Source organism: Acipenser ruthenus, chromosome 3 (assembly GCF_902713425.1).
Source record: "Acipenser ruthenus chromosome 3, fAciRut3.2 maternal haplotype, whole genome shotgun sequence".
Lineage (NCBI taxonomy): Eukaryota > Metazoa > Chordata > Actinopteri > Acipenseriformes > Acipenseridae > Acipenser > Acipenser ruthenus.
This window is the reverse complement of record NC_081191.1, coordinates 92,385,054-92,398,466: the sequence shown is the minus strand read 5'-3', so window position 1 is coordinate 92,398,466 and position 13,413 is coordinate 92,385,054. Positions and strand designations below refer to the sequence as shown.

The 13,413-nt window shown below is 40.7% G+C and overlaps 1 protein-coding gene across 4 annotated transcripts in view; it reads right to left on the bottom strand.

The window, feature by feature from the left end:
- LOC117394403 (zinc finger and BTB domain-containing protein 47) overlaps window positions 1-13,413 on the bottom strand; it is a 37,518-nt gene that overhangs the window by 13,097 nt on the left and 11,008 nt on the right. For 2 of the 4 annotated variants that reach the window (XM_059018776.1, XM_059018777.1), the window contains exons 2-4: window positions 3,461-3,546; window positions 1,226-2,572; window positions 926-1,073 (exon numbers count right to left, since the gene is read on the bottom strand). In XM_059018776.1, coding sequence (XP_058874759.1) covers window positions 926-1,073; window positions 1,226-2,491 — 1,414 coding nt within the window. In that variant the 5' untranslated portion in view covers window positions 2,492-2,572; window positions 3,461-3,546. The remainder of the gene's footprint in view (window positions 1-925; window positions 1,074-1,225; window positions 2,573-3,460; window positions 3,547-13,413) is intronic. The other 2 variants (XM_059018775.1, XM_059018774.1) reach the window with 1 other exon arrangement.

Below are 13,413 nucleotides of genomic sequence, written 5' to 3'. Positions count from 1 at the left end.
CTACTCCCTCCTATCTCCAGACTATCATTTCTCCCTACACCCCTTCTCGCCCCCTCAGACTAGCTGTACCCCCCCACCGCTCCCCCGCCTCCAAAGCCAGCGCCTCCTTCACCCTTGCCCCTCAGTGGTGGAACAACCTACCCACAGATATCAGGACTGCTCAGTCTCTGACCACCTTCCGGCGCCTCCTCAAGACACACCTGTTCAGACAGCATCTGTAAACCTCACAACTCTCAACCATGCTGGATTATATGGCATCAGCTTGTACTTGCACTGAGCTGCATTCAACTCCTGCTCCTACCTATAACTACTTACTGTATCTTATGTTTGATTTTACTCTTATAGGTATCTGTAAATGTTGTCAAGTTGGGTCATAATGATGCAGCATCAGAACCTGGGCTTGGTAACCCATCCCATACACTGACCATGTGTCTGCTAGTGATAATGAGTCAGCACCAGTACCGGGGCTTGGTAACCCATCCCATACACTGACCATGTGTCTCGTAGCCCTCAGTGCAAAGTCTGTCTCTGCTTCATTTACAACTGTCTCTGGTCCTGGTTTCTGTGCTGAGTTTGAAGTATTATCTAGGGTTAACTTTGTCAAAAACATCCCCCCAAATCTATCTTTGATTTAAGCGAAATAGATTCTGTTCTTACCTGATGGCAAAACATGCTAATATTAAAAGAAGCTCATTCACATAAATTGGTGAGGAATTGTTGTTGTTTTATTTTTGAAATTGAAAAATTTTTAGAACACAAATGCTGCACTGAAACGTGGCATTGACCAATCACCAAAGCCTTTCAGCATTCCCACACCAAGCAGACTACGCATTGTTTATAGTAGCTTATTTCAAATGTTATTACACACACAGATCTATCTATATCTATATACACACACACACTACCCAGGGTTGTATCGACTCACCAACCATGTGTTTTCTGACATGAGCCATTGTGTAGAATTTCTTTTCACAGATCTCACATGAGAATTTCTTTTCTGCATAGCCGTGGACAATTTTATTGTGTTCATGGAGAGACCAGAGCTTCTTAAACGCCTTCCCACAGGTTACACACTGAAAACAGAAGAGACACGGGTTAGATGACTCTGAACTAGAAACATGAATGCAGTAACACATGCCTTCCCACAGGTTGCACACTGAAACAGAAGAGGTGTGAGGAACATCAGAGGAGGTGTAGGAAACATAGTGATAACAGCAAGGCCTACCTGGATGTTTTTCTCGCAGTCCGTCTGGTGGTGCAGCAGCAGCTCGCTCTCCAGTAGAAACCTTTTGCCGCACCGTTCACAGATCTGCATCCTGCTGTGTGTCACGTTCATGTGCTTCTCTAGGTACCAGCGGTTGTTGAAGACCCGCGGGCACTTCTTACAAGGGAAATGCTCTTTGTCTTCCAGTTTCACCTTCTGGCCCAAGCCTTCCTGGTCCTTTTTCCTCTTCCTCCCTCTGTGGTTCCCATCTGCCTCAGCGCTGCTCTCAACTTGCTGTGTGGACACCGTGGCCTTGGCATCTCCAGAAACTCTGGTCCTCCTCCGCGGCCTCTCCACTTTCTCCTTCTTGACTTCCGGAATGTCATTATTATCTTCTTCCTCATCATCATCCTCAACTTCACTGGAGTCCACCAGGTCGTCTTCTTCAGTCTGATCTTCATCCTCTTCGCCAACATCTGCATCTTCATCATCATCATCATTATCTTCCTCGTCATCCTCCTCTTCCTCCTCAGTGTTCTGCTCTTCACCACGGCACCGTCCCAGCAAGGCGATGGCCTCGGTGGATGAAGCTTTGCTTTCTGTCCCTTTGGAAACATTCAGGGTTTGGTTATTAAGGTTGACCTCCACAATGATCTGCTCCCGATTGAAAGAGCCATGACTGTCCGAGTCTTCGGATTCTTCTGCGTCTCCCTCGATCTTGCACGACCCCCGCCCGCGACCTTCCTCCTCCTTAAAATACTCCCTGTGCTGGTGCTTCGGTCCTGCGTTGTCCTCAACGCGGACAGAGTAGGGATTGTTGCCCTCTCTGGCGTAGATTTTGGTGTGGGGAGGATCCACCTCTTGCTTGATCTCTCGGTAGAACTGCGAGGGAAGCGGGTTGCCCTGACCGTCCTGCTTGGACATGTCCCCCGTGATGGTCAAGGTCAAAGAGTGGCTGTTGATGAGCTCCTGACAGGAAGTTGCAATGTCACTCATCTGAAAGACAGCGGCCGCGTTCAACACATCCTGTATGTTGCAGGCATTCACCAGCAGCTTCGAGGTGTAGATGAAGTTGAGGATCTGCTGAAGGCCTTGAGAGGTCAGAGCCTCCAGGGAGAGCTCCACCCTCTGGAGCTGCTTGTTCTGGGTGAAGAGCGAGTGAAAGAACTGGCTGTAGGCCGCGAGGACCCCCTTGTGCGCAGGAAATGTGTTCTTCTGCTGAACCAATACGATGTCTACATCACAAAGATCTGGCTGAAACAGGCGCTGCTCATTGAGTCTGTCCATCAAACAAGTGAAGTGGAGGGCAACATCCTCCACTAGAGAGAACTCAGTGGAAGGGAATTCAGTCGTCTTTTCTGCTATCAGCTGAGAAGAGAAAGCAAAGCAGAGTAAGTGAAAGAATGAGAAGAACGATGAGATCACTGCTTTGGTTTAAATGTCCTTACCTCAGCCACAAGGTAAATTAACCACTTGACTGCTATTGGATGTACCTGGTAGGTCTAAAACATGAGGTACGTCCCTATTAAAAACATGTTTTAAAAAAAAAGAAATGCTGGATTGCCATTATTTCACTCAGGGATTGCTCTTCGAGAAATTCCACAGATGATATTGGGTCTGTGGTTTCAATTTCATGATGTTACACAGATAAAAGATATTCAAAGTGACATAGTTGTTAAACCTAATTTAGAGCCTGCCTGAACGCTAGCGCTGTCTAGTGCTGTGATACATCCAGAGTGTATTTAAAACAATCTGCGTGTTTTTCTGCAATGAGGATCGATAATAAAAAAGTTTTCATTTGATTAGGACCTGTGTAACCGTTTTGCATTTCATGATGCATCTGATTATTTTTTGCATTTTGTTTTGTTGATGTGACAGTACAAGAAAGTTACCTCCTACTTCAAAGGCTATCATGTCGACACAACTGAAACGTTTCACATGTGTGGGGAGGTAGTTGACTTGCATGTCTTAATTTTTTTTTCTTCAGTGCTGTGCGACAAGCAAAGGCTAAAATAAACATTAGGAACCACGTGATTTGTTTTACTCCAGTTGCTGTACTTGAAACCTTATCCATTGTCGATGTTGCATCCTCAAAAAAATCAAGGAGGTTAGACAGACACGACCTCCCTTTCCTAAAACCATGCTGACTGTCTCCCAGGATACTGTTACCATATAGGTAATGTTCCATTTTGGATCTTATTATAGTTTCCATAAGTTTACATATAATAGAAGTCAGGCTTATTGGTCCGTAGTTACCTGGTTTGGTTTTGTCTCCCTTTTTGTGGATCGGTATTACGTTTGGAATTCTCCAGTCTGGTCAGTACAACCCCTGTGTCAAGAGACTGTTGCATAATCTTGGTTAGCAGCTTGTAATAACTTCTTTCATTTCTTTGTGTACTATTGGGAGGATCTCACCTGGCCCAGGGGATTTGTTTATTATTATTAAGAGCTCCTAGTCCCTTTAACACCTCTGCCTCTGTTATGCTAAAGTTATTTAAAACTGGATAGGAACAGGTCGACATGTGGGGCATGTTGCCCGTATCCTCTTTTGTAAAACTTGTGAAAAGTAATCATTTGGTATATTTGCCATTTTGTTTTCTCTTCTTCTATGATTTTGCCATTTGTATCTCTTAGACATTTTACATCTTCTTTGAATGTTCTCTTACTGTTATAATATTGGAAAAACTTTTTGGAATTGGTTTTAGCCCCCTTAGCAATACTCTTTCTGTGTTACTTTGTTGTTGGTCCCTTTTAAACGCTGTATAAAGTGCCCTTTTTCTCAGAATATTTTTTTAATTGATCTATTGCACCATTTTGGCCATTCTGTTTTAGATTTGGATTTATCTACTTTTGGGATGTACAGTAATTGTTTTGCGCCCCTCTAGTACTACATTTTTAAAAAACAGCCATCCTTTTTCTGTGGATTTGTTCTCTATTTTACTCCAGTCTACTTCTGCAAGTCTCTGTTTCATTCCTTCATAGTTTACCTTTTTAAAATTATAAACCTTAGCTTTAATCATTACTTTTTCGTTACTTCTTAGTCGTTACGATCTCCTCTCCCCTCACAACACACATAATTGTATAGGATCTCATTTTATTATTGCATTGTTTTAATAAATGTATTTGTACTGGGCAGTGGTGGTTATTTTGGGGAGAAATGTCAAGGCAGCACCTTAGTGCACAGTCTGTACTAACCTCCTAATGGAGTCTGGCTCAGAGACTGGAGTTTGTGCCAGATGACTGACCGTGAATATGAGCCGAGTGACACTTTCTCCAGTGAGGAGATCACTGGTCAGGAAGAAGCCTCTGGAAACTGAGCCTGAGCCCCAGCCTGGACTAAGTACAGTAGGTGGGCCTGGACAGAGGCGGGTAGATTTCAGCCATTCTACCACTGGACCCCCCCCCTAACTTCATCCAGCCTGAAATACCCCTTTTTCTGGCTCACCTGGCAGCACTGTGAATCCGACTGGGTTTACCTCAATTAATTTTTTTTCCAGTTGTTTATCACTGATGAATTTTTGGAACATTTGATAAACCAAACCAAACTGAGACGAGGATCACAACAGCAAACTCAGCAATATCTTGCACAGCTGGGATCATGCCAGCATTGAGGCGCTGTGAGGAACTGCTGGCAGTTAAATACACTGACAAAAAAAGATGTGTACCTCCTCACCACAATCCACAATGAGGCTACTGTAGCAGTTCCTGTGCGAGGTGAGGACACACACACAAACAAGCTACTGGACTACAATAAATACATGGGAGGCGTGGATAGGTCAGCCCAGATGCTGGAGCTGTACAATGCTGCAAGGAAGACCATGGCATGGTAGAAGAAGCTTGGCATGTACATGGCCCACATTTCTTTGCACAATGCCCATGTAGTGTCACTAAGTACGGCACCAGAGAATCACCTCACATTTCTGCAATTTCAGACCTCGGTGATCTCCAGCCTTGGGTTTGGTACACAAGAAATACCAGAGACTGAAAGATCAGAAACAGCGGCAAGGCTTAGCAAATGGCATTTTATTCGAATGCTGCCAAGCCATAAAAAAGGTGCTGTGTGTGTTCCCGCAAGGGCATACTGAGAGATGCATGGTTCTACTGTCCACGCTGTCCCTCTCAGCCAGGCCTCTGTTTTAAAAGGCACCACACAGTAAATGAGTACTAAACCCCAGAATAAAACACCAGGATACATGCTGTACTAGTGATACCGTAACCAAAAGCAGTAAAAAAAATGCAACAGCATTACCTGGGGCTCCAGAAGGATTATGGATAACACATCATTGAAAGGAGATGTTATGTTACCTATTCCTAAAATTAATTTTGTGCAGATTCAAAACATGTATACTTATGCCAGGGTATCTCATTCTTTGATGGTGTACTGGCCACATGATATTGGGGTGTGTGATATACACCATCGGCTGCATATATGTGGAAAAGTCAGTGGCCTGGTGTCAGTCTAGAACTGGTTTCGATGTTCATTCTGTGTGTGTTCCGTGCTAAAGAGCAGCTAACTCCACACACAGGGACGAGAATGTGTCTGTGAAGTTTGCAAAAAATAACTAATACTGTCCCAACAGGAGTTTAGAAAATTGATTTAAAAGCTTTGACTGTTACTCATTTATAACTATTCAGAGTAGTTTCAGGGCATTTTTATACCATTCAAATTATTTAATTGTCTCTTTGCTTTTGCCTCAAAACAGGGCCCATAAATGCCCTGCCTGTACTCTCAAGTGAAGTGACATTCATTATATGACGAAAACACACAGACATGCATTATAACTCTATAATGATTAAATCAACCAAATAGTATTTGTGTAACCATGACAACTACGAAAAGAGCATGCATAACATCTCAAATTAAAATAGAATATCTAACCCTCATTATCATTTTTATATCTGCATGTAAATGCCAGAGTGATCCTTGCTTGGAGCCATCCAGTCCTTTCATAAACACTCCCCCTGTAGCCCTGCTCAATCAGGGACCTGGAATGCATTATTCATCAGAGTGGAGCTAAACACAGACACAGTCATTTCAGAAAGGCTCAATGAAAATGAGATTGTCTTGAGTAACACCGATATTGTAATCCTGCAATTAGCATACAACGCTGTGTTTAGCAGTAAATCTGCATTTAAAAAAATGCACAGCAGATATGTCTAAATCCTACTTTCAAATACGTGAAGTGTAATACACCTTTTATAACCAGAATCTGATCCTCTCAATAACTTCTGCAAACCATGTTAATGCGAAGTTTCATGAGAACTGGATTAGTGGTTCTCCAGGTATATGCAATGATGAAGTGTCACAAACAGACGGACGACTGTACGGACAGACACCTGATAAATCTGCAGAATCTGATCCTCTCAATAACTTCTGCTAAACCATGTTAATGCCAGCTTCTCTGTCAATTAGATAAGCCTATTCTTATGTGTTCTTTGAGATCAGAAAATGCAGAACTCTTCATTGTTCCAAACAATCATCTTAAATCATCTTAAATCATCTTGTAACGGTTGGCTATCTGAGGTGCCTAGTAAATATTTAATCTACCAATGTTTGTGTTTACTTTCACCAAAACTGTCACTAGGACATAGTAGTAAACCTACATAAAACAAGTTATCCCAACTACACCCTACCCTAAACCAGGGAACACAAAACCAACTTTCACAACTACAAATCTGAGCATAGAACAAGTTACCCCCCACAAGAGAAATAAAAAGAAAGCAAGCTTGATATTGCACCTAATTGCCCCCACACACTTAACAGCAGTATACTAATTAACCTGTACAACACAGGTAAGTATAAATATATTAACAGCTTATAGAAAAACATTATTTCTGGCAACATTAAAGTTCACTAGACCTATGGATAAACAAACTATCTGCGCATACATTATTTTAGGGATCCTGACTGCTAAATGATATACCTTTCTTTCTCTGCACTACTGTAATTTACACAGAGAAATAGTTACAAACTTACGTAATTGTCACAAATACATACATAAGTTATCAAATAGCAAAATGCCAATCATTCACTATTGCATTTCCAGAAACAGTATATCAAAACACGGTCAGTTGCAATGCATTGCATATAAAGACGATAATAATACCCTGTAACAGGGCGAGCAGCCCTGTACATTGCTTTGTTTATTTTAGTTTAGAACGGAGTCCCCTCCGCCTCTGTGCAGATTATTGTTTTTGTTTATTATGATTTAGTTGTATTATATTTATGTCGGCGAGCGCCGTATGTTTTATTGTTTTGTTTAGTGACAGCGTTGCCGTTTGTTTATTTTATACTGTTTAGTAATGTGGATGGGAAGCCCCATCCACATGGTATTTAAAAAAACTCATGCAGAAGGTGGCCATCTCCCGAATTAATTAAGTGATTTAATTTGTTGCTAATCGGGAGATGGTCACCTGTTATAAAAAGCCTGCAGCTCTCTAGCTCGGGGTGGGTGTTTGGAGCGAGAGGAGAGAACGAGAGGAGAGCAACAAAACGAAACTTAAAACTCCAGGAACAGTGAAGGCATTTGCTCAGCCTGACCTGGGTTCTGTTATTTATTTTGTGTTTGAGATTTGTTTCTGTTTAACCTTTTATTTTGCTCTGCGAGCACAGTGTTTATTTTTGTTTAAATATTTATTTTTGGATTATTTAAATAAAACGGCGCCCGCGCCACTGCACCGTACCTTTTGTTTTGTTGTGCCTTCTTCTGGTCTGACGTCACCGCTCGTCATCCCTGTCACATACCCAAACACAACTTAACAGCCGTCCTATTACACTCTTCACCCCACTAATAAGTTAACATTTTATTACTTTTAAACCACAGACTAGAATATAGAAACTTGTATTAATAAAGTGCATTTAACACAGTTGTATGTTTTCACACACGCAACAGCAGTATTAGTAGTTAAGAAGTAACAGTAAGAAAGCCAAAAATATTAAAACACACATTTTACACAGTAATATAAACCTAGCAGCGTTTTGCGTTAAACATATAAATACACTTTTTGATAAAGTAAATACTCCGTAGAAATGAAGGCCAGTCTTTATAAACCACAGCAGTCTTGGACGATCCAGTAATTTAATAATTAATCCCTGCATGTGTTCTTCAACCAGTTGGTAAGTCATTCAATGATCGCTTCTTTTTAAAACAAACAGATCAACGTTCCTCACTGAACCTCTTCAAAGTCAAAAAATAGTATAATCCAAAGTGTAATTAAAGTTCAGCACAACACGACCACTTAATTCCAAGAAATAAGCAGAATAATAAATAGAATGTAATATTGTAATGACTGTAATGTGTTTTAGAAAATATTTGAGCAGATCTGAAGAGGCCTGTCGTGGTGTTCGCAGAACCAGTCCGAGTTGAGCCTGGCGCCGAGTTCGAATCCTGTTGGGAACGGGACGAGTTATTAGACATGAATTGGATGATTTAAACTAACCTGTATTGATTGAAGTAATATGATATACTCTTAGTCAATAATTATAACAATACTGTGTATGTTCCTTTCAAAAAGATCTGCATACTCAGTAGAAAACAATGGATAGTTGTTGTGTGCAGTCTACGGAAGCGCCTGCTGGAAGGAGTCAAACTTGGCAGGCTCTTGTTAAGATATTCCAGTTTTAAGAGAACAAGTAGCTTCTTTACTTTCATTACTTCATGTCTCATTTAAATCAACACCAAAAATTGGCAAAAGGCTAGGATTAAAACCTGCTTAGTAAAAACAAAAGGGTAACCCTTTTTAGACAGAATGATACTTGAAACTAAAAAGACCTATTTGATTTCATTTGATTGTGTTGTTACCAAGCATAGAGGTTTTTAAAAAAATATTCTGATCTAATAATAGAGTGGCCTAAAACTCTCTGAAGAGAAATAATATATTTAAAGTTTTTTGATCTAATAAGAAACATAATATTTAAACTAACAAGTGTTTTTGCTTGTTAAGGCTCTACTGAAAACTAAAAGCAGGAATGAGCATTTAATTTAATCAATTTAAGAATTAGTTCAGTTTCTCCAACTAAACAAAAAATCTTTTAGACATTACAATATCCATTAAATTAAAGAATATAAATGTTTAGTTTATATAAAGGTTTTACTGCAATAAAAAAACAGGAACTGTTAGGTTGGAATATTAGACAAATAAAGTGTAAACTGTATTCAATAATTTTAGTACACAATAAACCTACTGAAAAATAGCCTTGCCCTTATCTGCTTGCAAGCAGAGCGGTGCTAGATATGGAAGGTTCTTTTTGGCAGTCAAAGTGAGATTTACTTGTAGTCCACAGTTGTGAATCCAAGGTCTTTCTATGATAAGAAAACCTCGTAGTAGAAGGGAGCATTCCACGAATTAGGGGTTGTGTTCAGTCACTGTTCTTATCAAATAAGTAGTGACTTTCTTTGCGAGAAAACTGATTTCATGCAGTGAATTTGGAGAAGTGCTTACAATGGTGTTTCATATTAATCAAAATAATAGTCTTGGCAAGAAAATAGGGTGACTGAATCCTGCTTGATCAGGCAACTTTTAGAAACAGAGAGAGGTCAGGCTTGGTACAACCATAGTACAAGTTAATATAAGGCTATTATATTTAACATGTTTCATTATAGCTTGAATTTAAATGAAACTAATTGAATTGACCACTGTATGCTTATTCAAAGGCAATCTTTGTCCTATACTATGTTAACACACATTTGTATATGAAGTTAAACTGACCCATTGACAACACACTGGAAAAGTAACATAATGTACGGCTAAGAGGGACATATATTTTTTGACCCAGCTTAATATAATCAAATAGAGCTGGTGTTACATATTAAAAACATCTCTCATATATACTCATTTACTTGTATTATATTATAGCAAGGATTCTGTGAACTTTGGTCCACCTGACTTTTTAGAAAAAGGAGGAGTTGGAAAAAGAGAGCGATGTTCCAGTATTTTTTGGCAAGAAGTTATATCCAATCAGTTTTGTAAAAGGAGTTGACCAGATCCTTCTAGAATGTATCATTAACTTAAAAATAAGAAATGTCAAGGCCGAGTGATCATTAGATTTACTTGGGACTGGGGCTCCCGAGTGGCGCATCCAGTAAAGGCGCTCCTCGCAGGATGTGCCCTATAGCCTGGAGATCGCTGGTTCGAATCCAGGCTATGTCACAGCTGACCGTGACCGAGAGTTCCTAGGGGGCGGCGCACAATTGGCTGAGCGCTGCCCGGGTAGGGAGGGCTTAGGTCGGCAGGGGAATCCACGGCTCACCGCGCATCACCGACCCCTGTGGCCGATAGGGCGCCTGTGGCTCTGCAGCGGAGCCGCCAGATCTGTGTTGTCCTCCGGCACTATAGGTCTGGTAGCATTGCTGTGGATCTGCAGTGCGAAAAATGACGGCTTGGAAGGAGCACGTTTCGGAGGACGCGTGTTCCAGCCTCCGTTTCCTGAGTCGGCGGGGGGGTTGCGAGCGGTGAGCCGGGGATACAGATAATAATTGGGCATGCTAAATTGGGGTGAAAAACCGGGGTAAAAATAATTGGCGACGACTAAATTTAAAAAAATAAAAAATAAAAAATATATAAAAAAAGATTTACTTGGGACTTCTGATGTATTCAATGGAGGGAAAATCCTATAAAAACCAAGGTAAACCCCCAGTCAAGTATCATTCAACTTGCTAACTACAAGCTGATGTGATCCATGCTCTGAGGGTCTTTGAAAAACTGATTGCTGTTTGGTCGTATTCACAAGTCTCTGCCTTTTGAAGACAGTTCTTATTTTTCAATATATCCACTACACTACACTACACTTCAATATACTGGAACGTAAGCATATATTTGAATTTAATATCTCTTTTATGTTGATGCATTGCTATAAGCTACAGAAATTATGTTTTAGTCTTAAGAGAGTGATTGAAGTACTAATGCTGTTAAACCTGTAAAGCACTGGATCACCCAAACTGCTTTTTACTTGGGATTTATGGTAGTCTGCGCAACCAACCAATCCAATTTTTAAAGCATTTAATAAACCGAAAAGAGCACTACTACTGCTCTGATTCGTTAAAACTTCAAATTAAATGAGTCTGTGTGATTTTCTTGAATATTAAAAAGTTGTCTGGACATAAAGCCCGCCCAGTGCACGAACAAAACCACTAAAGGAGTTTAAAACATCTCTGTCCTCCTTGAACATCTCCCCTGAGTTTAAGAGTGTGCTCAGAGCATATATATAAATAAAAAAAATGTGTGCGGATATTCTGACAACAGCACCACACGAACACACAGCTGCTCCAGCACACAGCACAGCATCACACAGCACAGCTCCACACGAACACACAGCTGCTCCAGCACATAGCACAGCACCACACGCACTCTCCTGCTTGCAATGCACACAGCAGAGCACCACACACAATCTCCTGCTTGCAATGCACACCCTTTGTACCAGCTGAGGCAATGATGTTAGACACAGGCATGGACCCATTCTTACTGATCTTCTCTGGAATCGCTTCCAACTCCCATTGTAAAAACACAACACAGACATATAATATTGTTCCTTCAGGTAGACATGTGAATTACAGCTCCAATTGTAAAAACACAACACAGATATATAATACTGTTCCTTCAGGTACAGACATGTGAATTACAGCTCCCATTGTAAAAACACAACACAGATATATAATACTGTTCCTTCAGGTACAGACATGTGAATTACAGCTTCCATTGTAAAAACACAACACAGATATATAATACTGTTCCTTCGGGTACAGACATGTGAATTACAGCTTCCATTGTAAAAACACAACACAGATATATAATACTGTTCCTTCGGGTACAGCTTCAATACACAATGATAAACTCATGCGCAGCATCCACTGTATGCATCCCGGATCACAGTGACTGACAGGCAGTCGTACAGACAGCCTCCTTACATGCCACGGAGTGTTAAAAAGGGTCCTCAGCAGCTTTTAACACAATTGGATTAACTGTTCTCCAGATGCAGTATATTATATACAGAGGCTTTTTAACATTACAAAGGGTAATCGAGGCAAGGCCTTCATTTGCTTGCATGTGTCTCTGTGCTATGATTTATTTTGACACAGCAATCAGCTCAAGTAAAAACTCGTATCTGTGTGTCTTTATGAATCTCGTCAGTTGAACAATGCTGGCAGTCATAATCCTCATCAATCATGAAACCCATCATATTGCTGATAGGTGAACAGCTCAAAACCTATTAATACTCAAGCTTTATAGAAACACTGTTCACTTTCCACTATTCATTTGAATATTAAGGGAAGGAAGGAGGTCAACGAAATAATGAAGGATCTGGTTGGAACAAAGTCCTGCAATGGAACTGAAGTGCTTAGGATCTGGTTGGAACAAAGTCCTGCAATGGAATGGATTGGAAGTGCCCCTGATTTAGGGTATTCTAGTTGTGAGAGTCAACAACATGCACAACTACAACTTATATTGCAGCTTATCGTGTGCAGGCAACATGTAAAATATAAAATAGTCTTGATAGGACCAGTATTAAGAATATATATACCGTTTAATATCACCTCGCTTAATATCATGCCCCGTTTATTATCACGATTTTTCAAAAACCACTCGCCGTATGATATGATCTGCTGGAGGAGGAGGAGCTCATACAGTAAGAAGCAGAGTTCAGGATATGATCTGTATCATCTGGATCGGAAATGCCTGGAAGCTGGTTTACAATAACTGACTCAGGGTTTTGAAATGGTACAGTAGTTGCTGTTGTCAAACTACAAAAGCATGAAGGTTATGAAGTTCCCTGTGATCACTTTCAATCAACAGCAAGTACGATTTCAATCACATGTGAATAACTGACAAACGTTGAGCTTCGATTGGACAGCTGTACCCCTGTAAACCTCAGAATGTCACTTCAAAGGACATTTCAAATTGCAGAGCAGGATTTCTTAGTGTGTGGTGTTTATTATCCGGATCGGGAAAAAAAGCACAACAGCAAATATGGCAGCCATACTGAGACAGAGGTCAAGGTTCCTGATGCATTCATCCAGCTGTATTATACACTGAGAAATGTCCCACAGTGGACTGCATCAAAGCTGACTGAGGTTGCCTTTATTTACATGTCGAGAGCATTTAAAATGAATTGCTTTAACCCATAAAAAAGCAAAAGCCTGCACTGGGATGCACCCTCCAACTGTTCTGTGTTCCAGAGCCTCAGTGTCAGATGTGCTCTGTTTGCTCGTTAC